Source organism: Sinocyclocheilus rhinocerous, unplaced genomic scaffold (genome assembly GCF_001515625.1).
Source record: "Sinocyclocheilus rhinocerous isolate Xijiao unplaced genomic scaffold, SAMN03320098_v1.1 scaffold1008, whole genome shotgun sequence".
In the NCBI taxonomy this organism is placed as follows: Eukaryota; Metazoa; Chordata; class Actinopteri; order Cypriniformes; family Cyprinidae; genus Sinocyclocheilus; species Sinocyclocheilus rhinocerous.
In genome coordinates this window covers 131,032-147,873 of record NW_015632723.1, presented here as the reverse complement: position 1 = coordinate 147,873, position 16,842 = coordinate 131,032, and the positions used below count along the sequence as shown (strand labels likewise).

The 16,842-nt window shown below is 39.6% G+C and overlaps 1 protein-coding gene across 1 annotated transcript in view; it reads right to left on the bottom strand.

Moving 5' to 3' along the window:
• Positions 1 to 16,633, bottom strand: part of LOC107742890 (C-myc promoter-binding protein-like) — a 29,162-nt gene extending 12,529 nt beyond the window's left edge. The window contains exons 1-19 of the mRNA XM_016555969.1: positions 16,449 to 16,633; positions 16,323 to 16,375; positions 15,960 to 16,081; positions 15,450 to 15,519; positions 14,923 to 15,092; positions 14,006 to 14,244; positions 13,853 to 13,919; positions 13,651 to 13,709; positions 13,089 to 13,233; positions 12,788 to 12,963; positions 12,185 to 12,285; positions 11,017 to 11,238; positions 10,270 to 10,415; positions 9,888 to 9,914; positions 6,823 to 6,956; positions 5,859 to 5,991; positions 5,541 to 5,747; positions 5,287 to 5,415; positions 3,946 to 4,090 (exon numbers count right to left, since the gene is read on the bottom strand). Of these exons, the coding sequence (XP_016411455.1) occupies positions 3,946 to 4,090; positions 5,287 to 5,415; positions 5,541 to 5,747; positions 5,859 to 5,991; positions 6,823 to 6,956; positions 9,888 to 9,914; positions 10,270 to 10,415; positions 11,017 to 11,238; positions 12,185 to 12,285; positions 12,788 to 12,963; positions 13,089 to 13,233; positions 13,651 to 13,709; positions 13,853 to 13,919; positions 14,006 to 14,244; positions 14,923 to 15,092; positions 15,450 to 15,519; positions 15,960 to 16,081; positions 16,323 to 16,375; positions 16,449 to 16,633 (2,530 nt within the window). The remainder of the gene's footprint in view (positions 1 to 3,945; positions 4,091 to 5,286; positions 5,416 to 5,540; positions 5,748 to 5,858; positions 5,992 to 6,822; positions 6,957 to 9,887; positions 9,915 to 10,269; positions 10,416 to 11,016; positions 11,239 to 12,184; positions 12,286 to 12,787; positions 12,964 to 13,088; positions 13,234 to 13,650; positions 13,710 to 13,852; positions 13,920 to 14,005; positions 14,245 to 14,922; positions 15,093 to 15,449; positions 15,520 to 15,959; positions 16,082 to 16,322; positions 16,376 to 16,448) is intronic.
• Positions 16,634 to 16,842: the final 209 nt, after the last annotated feature.

The window sequence follows — 16,842 nt, the reverse complement described above, 5'->3', positions numbered from 1 at the left end:
TACCATGGCAACCGTTTGCGCATTCACATTGAATTAGATTATTGTGTGTAAAAATTAACTGTACACATAAGAGGCGAAAAGATGCCGATTACTATATATTATTTAAGGCTATTTCTATTCGTTATGACATTAATATATGAACTGTTGTAGCCATACACGGTATACACAGAATTAAAAAAAAATCTGTTACGGTTGACATTCTATACCGCGGTAACAGTCTTGTGCAGTTAATTTTTAAAGTTATCTTATTTTATGATATTTAGATTTTTGTTTACCGGAAGAAGCCATAACATTTATATTAAAAACCATAACATAGATTTCATAATCAATAATATAACAATTAAAATTTAAATATACACTACGTTTCAAAAGTTTGGGGTTGGTAAATTTTTTTTGATATTAATGTTATTACAATGTAAAATAACCGTTTTCTATTTTAATACATTTTAAAATGTAATTTAAAATATACTGTACTCCAGTCTTCAGTGTCACATCATCCTTCAGAGATCATTTTAATATTGTGATCACTATAATATGGTGCTTAATTTTTTTATGGAAACAGTGATCATGTTTTTCAGGATTCTTTGATGAATAGAAAGTTCAAAAGTACAGCATTCATTCAAAATAGATTTTCTTTTCAACAATGTTAATTTAAAATTTATAAATGTATTGCATCCTTGCTCAATAAAAGTATTAATTTCTTTCAAAAGAAAAAAAAAAAAAGTCACAGCGACTTTTGAATGGTACTGTATATTCAATTAACAAACGAATTGAAAAGTAAATTCATGCAATCAGCCCTTTAGTGTGAGATACATTCAATCTGCATGACAAAGTTGCAGTTTTCTGGGGGTGGTTGGTTAAGGCAGTTTGTTTTAATTATGAAAGCCCTCTTGTGCCCTTCTCTAATATGCTGTTTACAGGGGGCCGTGTGAGAAAGATCAAATCCAGCACAGAATGTGAACTGTAGTGGCTGAGGAGGATCTTAATTGGACCCATTAAAGTATTTTTGGTTCAGCAGGCAAGCTGGATCTAGCCCGAGTACTGAGGGGGAAGATTGCTGAGAGATGGTACCTCCTCAGGCACAAAGCTCAAGTAACGCTGTCTTTGTGTGAAATGATGGAAAGTTTTTCTGACAGTGGGAAATTATATTGAATCCATGCTCCTCTGTAGACTAGGCTAGCTTCTCAAAGGGGATATCTTTATTCTGAAACAACTCTGATGATATAACTAACTGTTTTGAAGAGAAATTAAAAGTCCTGGTATAGAACTAACAGTCAGAATGATTATTACTTTGCAGAAGCAATGAATGTAGCTATTAATGAACTGGCCCAAACTCCATGGCCATTGCCCAATAATGAATTCTGTTACAAAATCTAGTGAGCTGCCTTCCCTTTTGAAAAAAAAACACAGCATATGCTGGTTAGGTATGTTTTGAGGCATGGTAGCTTGTTTGAACTGGGTTAAGCTGGTCCTTAGTTGGTCAAGAGCTGGTTTAAGCTGGTCCTGAGCAGGAGCTAGTTGCTTAGGACCAGCTCAGGATCAGCTTATAAGCAGCTCAGGACCAGCTTAAACCAACTCAAGACCACAACTCTGATGATATAACTAACTGTTTTGAAGAGAAATTAAAAGTCCTGGTATAGAACTAACAGTCAGAATGATTATTACTTTGCAGAAGCAATGAATGTAGCTATTAATGAACTGGCCCAAACTCCATGGCCATTGCCCAATAATGAATTCTGTTACAAAATCTAGTGAGCTACCTTCCCTTTTGAAAAAAAACCACAGCATATGCTGGTTAGGTATGTTTTGAGGCATGGCAGCTTGTTTGAACTGGGTTAAGCTGGTCCTTAGTTGGTCAAGAGCTGGTCCTGAGCAGGAGCTAGTTGCTTAGGACCAGCTCAGGATCAGCTTATAAGCAGCTCAGGACCAGCTTAAACCAACTCAAGACCAACTAGGGACCAGCTCAAACCAGTTAACATGCTTCAAAACATACCTAACCAGGATATAATGTTTGTTTTTTTACACAGGCAGCTTCCTAACCAAAATGGAATCTCAAAAAAGTGGCCAAATTGGAAGGGAATTTCTGCCTTTGAAAATCCCTTCCAATTTGGCAACTTTTTTATTATTATTACTAAACTTTATTTGAAAAGTTTAATAATAATAATAAAAAAGTGGCCAAATTGGAAGGGATTTTCAAAGGCAGAAATTCCAAGCTTAATTCCTTCTCATATGAAGCACCAAAAGACTCACTCACAATTTATTTCAATAGAGTTTACCATTAGTATGTTGCTAAGCTAACATACACTGGGTAAAATACTCATATTTTATAATATATTTTATTACATATATTGTGTTAGAATAGTAATAGTTGAGTAAAATGGGTAATTCGGGCAAAATTTATCTTAATTAATTTTAATATTTAGACATTTAGATATTTTGCCTGTTTTGTCCACCATTTTGTATTGCTTTTACAGTGCATTAAGGGACTGTCAATCTTTTTTACATTTTGCCAATATTAGAAGGCTGTCAGGGTCCTGCTGACAGCCTTCTAATCTAGGGTCATGTCTGTTCTGTCTTTGTTTAACGTTTCCTTGTTTGTCTTGTGTCTGAGCACATGGCTTTGTCTTTGTTTATGTTGGCCATGTGCTCCTCTCGTCCTGCCCCCTTGTTTCCCTCTACCACGCCCCCTTGTTTGGTCCTAGTCTAGTCCTCGTTAACTTGATTGTGTCCACCTGTTCCTCATGTGTTCTGCTCCTTTATAGTGTGCCTCTTCCCTCATGTCTCTGCTGGTTTGTTGCATTAGTTCCTTGTGGGAAGAGAATTCTTTGTCAGTCTACTAGTCGTATTAGTAGTGTTATTTTACACTCCTTGTCAGTCTAGCTTTGCATTTAGTTTTCTAGAGGTTTATTAGGTGTTCTTTGCTTTTTGTTATTTTGCTCTAGTCTAGTTCCTGTCTTTATTTTTATTCTAGTTTTATCAAACCTCTTGTTTGGGTTCTTTCCTTATTTTGATCTAGTCTTTTTTTTTTTTTATTCCAGTTATCGATTCCTATATTTTGCCTTATGGTTCATTCTTTTGTTTATTTGCTCTCTGCAGTTTGAGTTTGTTTTTCTTCGTTTTCTTTCTAGTCATAGTGCGTGGTCAGAGTTTTATCTTGCAGCTTGTTCTCTCTTGTGGTCTTGTGTTTGTTCCTGTTCTGTGTCCTGATTCCCCTGGCTGCTGTTCTCAAGACCTGGCTATCTGACTGGACTGATTTCACCACAGCTCAAAGTATCTAGCCCTGGTTTCTCAAGCTGCTGCCTTCCATCCAGTGTTCTCCTTATCTAGGGCCGCTCTATCATCCTTGTTCTCCAGCCTAACTTTGTCCAGGTCTGACCTCAGCCATCCTCCTGTTCTCCTGCAGACTGCCCTTTCCTACTGTTTGGACTCTCACATCTCATTCGTTCCTTGTCTTGTCAATAAACTTCACTCCCTTGATCGTTCTGCATCTGGGTCTCTCTGTAGTAAACTGCTGTGACCGACTGTGACGAAGGTAGCATAATCATGTGTAATTTTTTCTAGATTGGATCTGACTTTGTTTTTACAGGAAATTTAAAGTGTCCAATTCTGTTGAATGTGTGAAGCCGCTCTATCATCCTTGTTCTCCAGCCTAACTGTGCACAGGTCTGACCTCAGCCATCCTCCTGTTCTCCTGCAGACTGCCCTTTCCTACTGTTTGGACTCTCACATCATCTCATTCGTTCCTTGTCTTGTCAATAAACTTCACTCCCTTGATCATTCTGCATCTGGGTCTCTCTGTAGTAAACTGCTGTGACCGACCGTGACGAAGGCAGCATAATCATGTGTAATTTTTTCTAGATTGGATCTGACTTTGTTTTTACAGGAAATTTAAAGAGCGTGTCCAATTCTGTGGAATGTGGGAAATAGAGTTGGGGGGGGTTTTACCAGAAAGATGGGTGTCCTTTGGGTGGGTGGTCCGCCTCCTCCATACTTGTTTGAACCGCACCACACCCCAAAAAACATTTCTCAGCTTTCCCCACAGGAAGTATCCCCCTCTGGTGGAGGAAGGCCATGTGCTCTCCAGAACAGCCTGGGGAGAGAAGAACACCACAGTGAGATACATGCGCGTGCACACACACTCGCATACAGATTAACTAAATTCTACAGTGCAACGCCTCTCATCTTAAGTAGATTGTGTTCTCTCTGAAGGACTAGCTGTAATTACTCCGATAGAATTGGAACAACACTCAGCTGCCTGGACTTATATCTCTGTGAGTGTGTTTTGGTGTTTTGGGACATCTTGCAAAGCACACACAAAAACTGGTCACCAGGGAGATGATTGCTAGTCTAAGCTTTTGTCTAAAGATAACAGGCATGAGAAACCAAGTTACATGCCAAATCCGCTGCCAGCTCGAGGCTCTTGAGCATTAGCATAACACACCTACATAGGATAAATCTGCTTTCTCTGTTTCTTTTGAAGAAGTGATTTTACAAAAAGAAATTACACAAATCTGTCATTGGTCACCTTTTTATGAAATCTAAAGTGGCTCCAAAATGTACATACACACTTAAACACTTAAAATGTATTGATGCCATTTCATTAGATAAAATGTCAAACCAGGTGGCATTTGCAAACCAATTATGCCAGAGCAGTGGTTGGGTTGGGACTCATAAATGGGTTGCAGATCTGTCCTGATTCTGTCTGTTCTAGTTGTGGCTAGTAGGAAAAATGCTAAAAGCATAACTAACAACTAACCATATAATTGTGCACAAGTTTGATTACAAAATAAATATGCTGAACTTCTGAAACTAGGAGAAAACATCTTATATATTTTATCGTTGATGTTGTTTTTTGTTATTTGTCCACTCAATCGCTATGGTATTTCAGTGCAAATGAATCTTTCACTTTGTAAAATCTAATCAAATAAGATGATGCAACACATTTTAATTGATAAAATTTGTTTCATCCTCAAAATCCATGAGCAAAACACCAAAAACTAAAGGAAGTACCACCCAGGAGGACATCAAAATGGTTCACTTACGAGGATAAACATTTATTTGATATTTATTTTTTTAATGCAATAAAATTCAAACATTTAGAAAAACTTTTTAAGGGTCACTGCATGTATTTCATCAAGAAATAGCAATACAATTCCGAAATCTTGTATCATGTGGTCTACCACAAAACCAAAAGTATGTCTTAGTACAGATAATTTATGTATGTTTATTTAGTATTATTTAGATTGCAATGTGTCCCCATGTAGCACAAAAGTAGACTGTTCTCACCCTGTTGTAGTACCCATAGGTAATGGCATTTGGCTGCACTCCGGCTTTCTTCATTTCAAAAAGAACCCGGACGGCAAGAACAGGCTGTCCATACTGCCCACACAGCTGCATCAGGACCCGGTAACACACCTCCATTGGAGCAGAAATGAACCATTACTTACAAAACCACAACACCGGTGGAAATTTCCACTGTCTAGGTGCAGCACAAACTATACTGGCAAAACCAATCAATGGACACTGTTAGGCGACTCTACCTCATCAGGAGGCTGCAACTTTTTGTCCTGCATGTTTCGCAGCACGTCGTAAGCAGTATGCAGTGCCCGCACTTTAGAGTGGCAGGCGCTGACATACGAGGGCAGGCAGATGAACCACAGGCCGTGACAATGCCTGAGCAGACACTTGGACCACATCTGTGGGATGGAGGAGTATGTCTTAGCCATTCTCTGGGCTGATTTGATCTCCTACAGAGGGAGAATCAGAGAGAGGATGGGGCATTAGAGAGGAGGGGGAGAGATTTGACAAGCGGCATCATGGGGTGTGATTTGGATGAGATTACAGTTTGAAATACCAACCTGTTGGGAGCGCCTGAAAATGGCAGCTGGGCTGATGGGACTGATGTGTCTCATGGCTGATGTTGCTTTGGGGACTCTGGGACCATCCTGAAGCTCACAGAGTTGGGCGTTCAGTACCGGGAACCCACTGTAGCTGCAAGACATCAACAGCATAAACACTGTTCTTCCTTACATGTTAATCTTGTACTTGATTGTTATTGTCAAGTCACGTCAAAGTTTATTTATCAAAAGCACAATGCTGCAGCATGCAGCACTAACTGCAGGCAATACAATGTATTTTCTGTAGTTTAGAGAAGATAAAAATAAATATAGGATTGCAGATTTTAAAAGAATTTAAAAAAAAATAAAATCTAGGATATAAATATCTAAGTTGTTTGTTTTTGGTTGTTTTTTAATGCCATGCCATGAAAACTATACTTTTATAAAATATAATAATTTAGAGTAGAAATACTACAATTCAGTAAAATATATTTACATATTATAAAATAAATTCACTAAAATGTATAACAAAAATAATAGGAAATGTTATTTAAAATTAAATTATAAATTATTTTTAAAAGTATTTGACAATTTTTAAACTATGAACAGCATGTCACATAAGGACAAACTTAAAACAAGCTTAAAACCTAAAAATACTTTAAAAAATCATATATACTCGATATACTGTATGGGATATAGGACGATCTTCAATGTCAAGACACCTCATTTCCAATTGTAACAAAATAATGCCAGATCTCGAAATAACAGATCCAATTAATACAATCACATGTTCTCTGAGGAGTGGGCATTATTGCTTTCGTGAGAGTTTCTGCAGACACAGGACCCTTAGAGGGTTTATTCTACACACTGCACCCTGGGAGAGGTTTGAAAGGGGATTATGCTATTGCTTCAATGCCATCTGTGGTGTGGTGTACTGTTTATGTGCACAGTGTAGTATTGTGCACGGGAGAAGCGTCTGTTGTACCTATAAACCGTAGGAGCCTCTTCTCCTTCTGGAAGTGCTGGCAGCTCCGGAGGTGTGATGTAGACCGTGTGCTCGCTGCGGTGGGATTTGTCAAGTTCAATAAGCCTTGTGTCTTCTGGCTTTTCGCTGTCCACCTAGAGTAAAAACACACTTTATCAGATACAGACTGTCTTCCGTTTCCACAAAAACACATAGAAGAAGCAATGACCCATGACTGAGAAAAGATCAGGTTGTAGTTAAGAGGATATATGTTTGCCAACACTGGTCATTGAGGTCTCTGAATAAAAAGAGGAAAGTAAAAAGCAGAAAGAGGAACTGAAGAGAATATTTATGGCAACTGGAAGGCTTAAAAAAGTCTTTTTTTTGTCTTTTATAACTTGCTAACTTACTCAATACTATATTGTCAAACGGACTCATCACATGTCAATCCAAGCTATATTTTGGTCAGAATTGGGAACTGAATCTTGAACCAGACACACATACTGCCATACAACCATGCCAAGGGATTTTCCACTGTCTGGACATGCTGCAGTTAGCCAGGAGACTCCAGGTGCAGATGATCTGACCTCAAATCAGATGGAGCACTGGTTTTAGTGCAAATGATCCTGATAATCTCCCACATTGTTGTGTCCGACTGATCTCACATCTGTACCAAGAAGCTTTGATCCTCCTAGTCTTCATCCAGTCCTCCCCATCTGCCACAGACGCACTACAAGTGCACTGACCTGGACTTAACGCTTAATGTTGTATTGCTTGAGGGGTGCGAAACCATTCCAGTGCAATTTATAGGTTAGGCAAGGCTTTGAGGAGCCACTGTGCATTTAGCCTTCAGACAAAGTCTGTCTGCAAGCCCTGTAAATGGACCATAAATGCATCATATAAAGCCCATGCACTGTACTACATTGGAAATAAGGAAAGCTATCAAATAAAGCATGACTTTATATCTATCGACAGAGGGAAAATCAGTTTAAGTCTCTGTAAAGCATTTTCAGCAAAAGGGTTTCGGATCATATTGTTACACAATTATTAGACAGACAATAAGAGCAATGGGGCAGAATCGAGCTCTCCCTGGACTTGCAAAATGAGTTTCCCTGAGAAGGTTTTAGATCAATCAGTGGCTCTTTTTTACCAGAGAAAAACAGCATTGATGACTGTGGTGTCAATTAGAGCTCTCTGTAATGCACCAGGATGCCGAAAGGCACTTTCCATGAATACGGTACAAAACTGTAAATGGACCATTTTCAACAAATAGTCAGTGAAAGCAGGTGCCTAACCTTTAGAAAATGCTGAAAAATTGTCTACCTCAGGAGGTCAAAGTAAATGCAATATTAGCAGCCTGATTGCAATATTAGCAGCCGCGAAACCATTCCAGTGCAATTTATAGGCTAGGCAAGGCTTTGAGGAGCCACTGTGCATTTAGCCTTCAGACAAAGTCTGTCTGCAAGCCCTGTAAATGGACCATAAATGCATCATATAAAGCCCATGCACTGTACTACATTGGAAATAAGGAAAGCTATCAAATAAAGCATGACTTTATATCTATCGACAGAGGGAAAATCAGTTTAAGTCTCTGTAAAGCATTTTCAGCAAAAGGGTTTCGGATCATATTGTTACACAATTATTAGACAGACAATAAGAGCAATGGGGCAGAATCGAGCTCTCCCTGGACTTGCAAAATGAGTTTCCCTGAGAACGTTTTAGATCAATCAGTGGCTCTTTTTTACCAGAGAAAAACAGCATTGATGACTGTGGTGTCAATTAGAGCTCTCTGTAATGCACCAGGATGCCGAAAGGCACTTTCCATGAATACGGTACAATTCTGTAAATGGACTAAAGTCCATTTTCAACAAATAGTCAGTGAAAGCAGGTGCCTAACCTTTAGAAAATGCTGAAAAATTGTCTACCTCAGGAGGTCAAAGTAAATGCAATATTAGCAGCCTGATTGCAATATTAGCAGCCTATTAACAGCCTGTCATTTTCATGATATCAATTTTAAAATTAGTGAATATACATGTATCACAGAGGCAGCACCAGAATCAAAAGTTTCACTCAGAAACTCACAAAGTGGGTACAAGATGGTTATATATTACTAAATTATGATGAACTTTAAAATTGGTTCATTGGATCATTGAGGTGTCACACTATAACCAAATGCTTTCAGGACACAGCGGTACATGGTTTGTCCTTTACCTCCCTGATTCCTTTATAAATGTCCTCTGCGAACACAACCCACAAACCCATGTCAGTTTAAATCAACTCAAACTGTCATTTTCATTACCACCACAGTGCTAAAGAACTGCCCTCCAAGGTCCTCGCATAAGGGAAGGACAGGCCAGAGCAGGATAAGTGTGACTTTCACTGATGGCAGCATAATTGATAGTGTAAGACAAAGAGCTGCACATTCGTCTTTACTAGCACACTAAAACCTTGTGGGGAGGACAGGTGAGAGATGACTCCTGTTCCTCTAAACAAGAATAAATTGTGTGCTCCTGTTGAGACAGATATAAATGTACTACAAAGGCACAAAATAACCATCTGGGAATATATTTGTCTGCATTTTAAAAGGAGACAACTTGCAGCAGTTCACTGAAGATACAGCTTCAGATCCATGTGCAGTCTGGATCATACCGAGAAAGGGCACAACAGTTGCGAATATAAGAAAATGCAAAGCGGCGTAAGGCACAGAAAAATTTATTATGCATGCAGGATCTTAGTGGTTCTGCAGAGACTCTGATCTAAACAGAAATGTTTTTTTTTTTAATGAAGGCAGCAAGCCAGGATTCATAATACCAGCTATGAATCACCACACCCATGGTGAAACCACAAAACAAAACAGGTCATGTCTGTAAACTGAGGTCAAAAATCTAGGGTGAGCTTTTTTTTTTCTCGAACAGTCAAAATTATGTTTTTAGTTTACAAAGTAAAGTAAAATAAATTAAAATGAAGTGAAAAAATATTTCTCAGGACCATTAAAGGCCATTTTTGTAACCAAGGTAAAGGATTAGTGACTGTTTTCACTTCTGCAATACATCGGAATTTAAAAGACACTGAATTAAGCAACTTACCTTCCCTCCTTTCTCCATACCGAACAACTTTCCAAGCAAGCAAAGACAACAGTTTAAAGAGAAGAGAAAAAAGAAAGCAGTGAGGAAAGCAAAAATAATAGGACAGCCTGCTTAGATGAAAAGCCAGAAAGTAGAAAAGAACAAACGAGAGAACAATGCTCAGAAAATTAATAACCTGACATACGTTAGCCCTTGAACTCTATGAATTTTTCACATGCTCTTTGCTAAGAGCCTGGAGTGCAGTTGTAAAATGGTAACTCTTTGTGAGCATTGTAGAAGCAGTTTATGTTGAATCTAAGTAGAGGCGGCTGTATTCTAGATAAAGGCATGAGAAGTATTTCTTAGCGGGAACTAAATATGTATATAGACCAGGGTTTCATACCTTGTCAACGCAGTCATCAAAGAAAGCAAGGCTTGCATCCTTATCGCTGACAAAAGAGCACTCTTCGATGAAACGAATGAACATCTGTGTCTTGGTCATGAGGGAGTAAAACTTTTGATGGGATCGATCACGACTCTTCAAAAAGCCTGCAAAAAAAGCCATATTCAAAGTCAAGGACATCAAGCAGAGAGTCAGAGAGGTGCCATTACAATAAGAAAAGGTGATCACATTCATTATTTGATTACTATAATTCACCGCCACAGTTGTCGGTTGTGATTAAACATTTAATCAGTCAAATTTAGGAGGGTGCATCATGAATTACGTTTTAGTCATTGAGAAAGCTGTTGAGTGTACACTGTGTGAAAGATGCAACAGACTTTTACTTAGTGATTACATAAGAGGCTGCAGATGTGTTCACAGACATTCTATTAATCATTGCAGTTTGTTGGACCTGTCAGGCATGTCTAATTTCCAATGGGGTTTTATCAAAATCGCCACAATAATTTCAAGCATGATTTAAGCCAGACTCCACAGGCACATGGCCAGGTTTGAGCATTCTGAGCAGCTGCTGAGCTTCGGCATTCCACTAATGCACCACAGTGGACTCTCGGCATGTGGTTGGGCCAAAACAAGATGTTTTTTCCGTTTTGATGCTGATGAAGCAACTCTATCACAGCTGTTCCTGATGTTCGCAAACAACAATAGGAGAAAGCTTATTCAAACATTACGTCCATCTTGGCTGCTCACCTTGCAGATCGAAGAGTGAACTGGCGTCAGTTGCTTTCTCAGATGGTGCCTGTGTGATGGGCAACAGGTATGAACGGTAGCCCTTCAAGATGGCCGCCATGAAGCGCAGAAAAGCCTCCTGGATCTCCAGCTCCAAGGTTTCCAGACTCTTCCCACCACTGCCAGGTTCCCGCTCGCTCATAAAGGCCTCCATCTGTCCTTCCTCACGGCTCATCTGATAACCTGTGGAAAATTGATGTTTAAATTACTATTTTTTAACTACCATTCAAAAGTTTTGAGTCAGTTAGATTTTTATTTAATTACATTTTAAAATATATTAAAACAGAATCAATTTGAATTGTTGCAATATTTAACATTGTTGTTTTACTGTACTTTTGATCAAATAAATTCAGCCGTAGTGAGCAAATACATCAAAATCTTACACCAATCTTTTGAACGGTAGAGTATACAAGGCAACTTTCATACACAAGGAGAAATGTACTGATAATGTCTAGGTTATATACGTAGCATATCTCACTAAGGAAGATATAGTAGGCTCAATTTGAGATATGGGCACATAACATAAGCTCCTTTCACGTCACTTCAGAAAGGTCAGCAAAAAGATCATAGGCTCTGTCTGTTATTAAACATACACATCAACGAACACATAATGTTCTCCATAAAATATATGGGAACACAGTCACTTAGCACAGAAAAATACATCATTTTTATTACAGTTTACCTATAAATAATCTCACTGTTAGGCCCAATTCTACGAGTTGGTACAATCCGTACAGGACATTTTCGTGAACCAAAAACACATTGAATAATTGGGTTCAAAGTCTGGTTCAAAGACTGAAGCATCAATAAGCTCTCATGTATCAGACAGTATCACAGCACTCAAAAAAAAAAGACTTTGTGCCTTACTCTGTCTCTATCCAGCCAATTGCCCCCATCTCTAAATCTCATCACATCTCAAGGATGACTGGTTTTGCTCTTACTCGTTCAAGCATTCATAAAACATTGTTAGATAATAAAAATGATACTGTCATAGCCCAAAAAGGACAGTAGAAGGCCACTTAGAGTGGCATTTCCTGTGCAGTGAAGTGAACTAATATTACCTTGAAAAGAACAGAAAATAAGTAAAATCCTTTCTTTGTTGACCCCACAGTGACCCGCCCTCACTAACCCTCATCCAGTTGCTGGTGGAGATTGCTGAGGGTGTTGATCAGACGTTTACAGGCTTTTCTTGGCAGGATCTTCCAGGTCAGGGATCTGCGCTCTTCTTTGCTGAAATAGGCCACACATGTTTATCATTTGAGAGAGTAAACAGCAAAGGGAGTCCATGCCTGTGAACAACAGAACTGAGGGCTGCTTTATAGTTTCAATGTAGCTTTTACAATGTCTGTAATCTTTAAGGTGCATACTGGCAGATAAACAACACAGGAGCATGTGTTCAACACATGGTGGTACTGAGGGTCCTGTCTTTACTACAACATTCCTCACTGCTCATATATCTCCATCCTGATCTTTTAACCATCTGCATGAAGATAAAGATCATAATTACTCGGAATTTCACTTGAAAATTGTTTGCTATTGCTTAGAATTTCTTAAGAACAAAAACGCTATGCAGATCACAAAGGCACCAATCAAAACCTACACTGGGAAATTAGTGTTTATTTTGTGAATTTATGCGGTAAAAGATGACTTTATCTCAACACCGTAGGTCAAAAAGGTCAGAAGAGGCTCTCATGGGAACTTAGAACTATGTAGAGGTAAAAAGGTCACTCACTGAGTTATAGTGTTGGTGTCCAGGTCCACACAGCTTATGTCCGTCGGTGGCTCATAGAGGTCAAAGTACCGTGAGTCCACCCCTACAATGAAAGGGCATGGAGCACTGAGTACATCTGCCAGGGCCAGCGGGCAGAGAGGAATGTACGGGCATGGCCAGTGGAAGGGAAAAATCATCTGTGGGACATGTAAAACAAGTTGAGACAAGACAAAACCAAAAGTGGGAGAATAAGCAAAATGAACTGATACTGTAAAATAGGAATGGGAAAGACATGAGTGAAAATTAACAGTCTTCCACTCACCGACACCAGGGCCTCGGTAACGCTGGTAAGAACGGCTGGACGTAAGGAGTGCACTAGGATCTTGTGTTCAGTCACAGCTAACACCAGCAGAGTCACTGCATTTTTTGGGCCGAGGTTCAACAGCAGTGTAGAGATCCTTCCGCCACTGTGGGCAGAGAAAACAGGCGTGTAAACAACACATACTCACCAAAAACCAAACCACACCAAAAAAAACCAACAACAACAACACAACAAAGCAAAGCAAAACAAAAAAAAGACAATCCAAAGAAAACACAACAAAACCAAACAAAAAACACAAAGGAAAACAAACCCCCCCCCCCCCCCACACACACACACAAATCTAAAACAAAACAAATTTAGACATGAATGATCATCTGCAATGAGATGAGCAAATGACCTATATTCAGGCAATTGCCAAATACTGCATGAGGAGACTTAACCCACTTTAAACATGCTATAAAGATATCACACTTAACCAGGTCCTGCTGAAGTATCACTTGCACACTTCATGCTTTGATCAGCATTCATCTGACATAGTCAGTGTATCTTGTGTCTGACTTACCTCAGAGGGAGTGGAGAGGAAACAGGCTGGCTCAGCATCAGGCTATCATGTGGAGACAGCTGTGAAAAACAAGCACACAAACACGCGGTCACAGTGAGATGAGGGCCAGGGTTGGCAGCTATTTGACCACACTATGTCATTTGTTTTGACACATTCAAGAAGGACAGTGTTCAAACAAAGACACCATGTGCACAAAACTCACCTGCACCAGGATACGTGGCCTTTGTGAGGAAGGGAAAGGAACCTTGTGCATGAAATGGGAAATATGCCTAAGGACAAATAAAAAAAACATTACTTTCTAGTGGCCGCAAAATGCTCTAGCCTAGCAACCTTCAAAATTGTCCTCAGAACTCACTTCTCGATGGGCAGAGTGTGTGGACCTGAGATGGAGTATCTGTAGAGGAAGGTCAGGAAGTTACGGAAAGCATCAAAAAAGGGCCAGTGAGAGAGAAGGCAGATGCTTTTGTTGGTGTGGACAGTCATCGATCCATCAGGCCTGAGCCCATTAGCCTGCAGGCCCAGCTGAGATCGCTGCTTGTCAGTCAAATGTTCTTCCGGGTAGGGCTCATAGAATTGGATGGCGGCACCATAAACCTGAGAGCACGAGACAGACTCATGAACACTTTCTAGGATTTGGGTTGGTTTACATTTCAGAGAACAAAAAAAGCTTTCTTGATACCCGCATGATGTTATTAAATTTCTAAAGTGCAGAATGGCAACTATTTTAGCCTACTTGAAAGCAATCACCATCAATATCTATTTCAAAACTGCTTTTCTCAAATCTACCCAATGAGAAAGTGATACGGAAGATTTATTTTTGCAGTCTTTTAGATCAGAAATATCTCAGCTTAGCCATGTTTCTTTGAAGCCGCTCACCTAAATGAATAAATTATACAACACTGCAGCACAAATAGCCTTGAGACCTGTTCGGCTGTGAGGAGAGTGAGCTGAGTGTACTGATGTGTTTGACATAATTGAGCTGACCCAAACAGCACTTTAGCAATGCATTATTAAACAGGCCAATTACGCATGTTCATCTTATTTTAAATTCTTCTCTGAGGCCCATTATTTACGGGCAGTTTTGAAATTCCGCCTGCGGCAGTTTCTAGCTGCTTTAAATTCTTTGCACATTGCTAAACTAGACAAGACAATTCTTGTGTGTCTGATTTTCTCAAAGAATGATGGTGCTGACACGAAAAGAAAACCTGCAGAAAATCAAAATGTTAGTGTGTGTATTTGTGCATGCTCATGCGTGAATTTTCCTGTCTGTACCTTCTCTCCAGAGGCGCCTGTGAGAACGAATGTTGAAAAGACAGGTAGAGAATATTTGGTATGAGAAGGCCAGCACTCAATAGACGCTCCCATTGGCAGGCAAAACAGGGGCACGGATTCAGGCAAAGGAAAGGATTCATAATCCTCTTCTGGGTATCTGGACAAAAGACCTGCACACACCCCATACAACCCCTCAATTAGGCTGTAGAGCTCCATCAAAGACAACAATTATTACTGATCACTGCATCGCTTGCCCTGTAATTAATTCCTTGACCCAGTCTTCCATATGACAAGCTAATCGCAGGCAGCGGTTAAGCCTAGATCTTTTTGGTGCTGTGAGCACTAAGCTTAACAATGACATCATGTTGTTCTTGCTATATTGGAGTATCAGGTTTCATTCATCTGCAGTCGTATCCTACTGCTCTGATGTGCCTCTTGCTAACGCATCCTTACCCTCCTGCTGTTCATTGCAAAATGCACAACAAAACACAAACTGTGCAAAAAAATTCAAGGCTGAGATACAATACCTGCTTTGAATGCAAGTGTGTTGGTTTTGGCCAAAGATTTTTTGTAGCACAAGTACACAGAGGACCCCCACTGTAAATGCAGGAAAAACAGAAATTAAGTTGATTTCAACTTTTATACAGATATGTAAAATGATGATTCTGAAGTTATGTCTCATAATTCCATAATTTATGGAAAACTACCCCCCTAAAACGCTTTTGAACAGGGATGTACCAATATTACAATTTTGAAAATACCGATAAGCTGATAATTATTGAAAATCTCACCAATATTGGCTGATATCACAAAAAACTCTAATATTGACTGATATTCAATATGGTATCCATATTTAAATCTAAATCTCTAGATTTTAATGCAATTGAATGCTGCTGAGTTTCAACAAGGTTTCTTGATTAGCAAGACTTCCATGGACAACCAGCATCATTAGAAAAACCATCAGGGTCAACCAGTTTTCCACCATCTAAACTGGTCTTTTCAACAGAATAGTGCTGTGTTGTGAGAGTTGTGCTCACCATACTGCTGTTGAGATTCTTGTCCACCTTGCAGAAAGCATGTGGTGGTGTCTCTCCCTTGCCGGGAACAATGACACAGATGTCTGTGACAGCCAGCGTGGTGTGAGAGTGATTCTCAGAGGCTTAATAAGCAAATTATATAGAATGAAATATTCTGTTTTAAGAGTTTAGATTTAGCTTTTTTTTCTACAGGTTTTAGATTTAGCTTTTTTTCTTGATACTTTCTAATATTGAAAAGAATTGGGTATATTTATGTCTTCATCTGCAATCTTTTTGTCCCTGAGTTTGTCAACTCAGGGACAAAACTTTTAGCAACTGTTTAGAACAGCCTTTGCTTCAGGAGATGACTTAAAATTGTCTTACCCCAGGTCTGTGAGCGGCGGTTTGTCTCTGCCTCTCCTATAGCAGAGGAAGATCTGCGGCCCCATGAGGCTTCCTCCATTTAGTTCGGCAGGAAGTCCAGAGGGGGTGCATTCAACGCAGGTATACCCTCGAGGTACTTCCTCCCCTAGGGAGCGAATCACCACCGCCACATCAGTGATGGGCGCCTTGAGCTGGGCTGAGCTCCGATGACCACCATCCTCAGGGTGGACATCTTCCTCGAGGGGCTTAGATGAGTTGGTGAGTCCTGCCACCACAAAGTAGTCTGCTACACGAAGGCTTTTGTCTTCCATCTTCGATCATTCCCATAGAATGGGACTGTATATGCTGGGAAAAAGAGAGCGATGCGAATAGAGTGAGCACTTGAAGAAATGTGAAACTGCAGCCTAGTAAACATTGTTGCTTAATAATGCCAGGTGCTCACAAATGAAAACATCTTTCTTTAAACCAAGAGGGATTAAAAAGAAAAAAACAATCAGCACATGCAGTGTGAGTTATACAA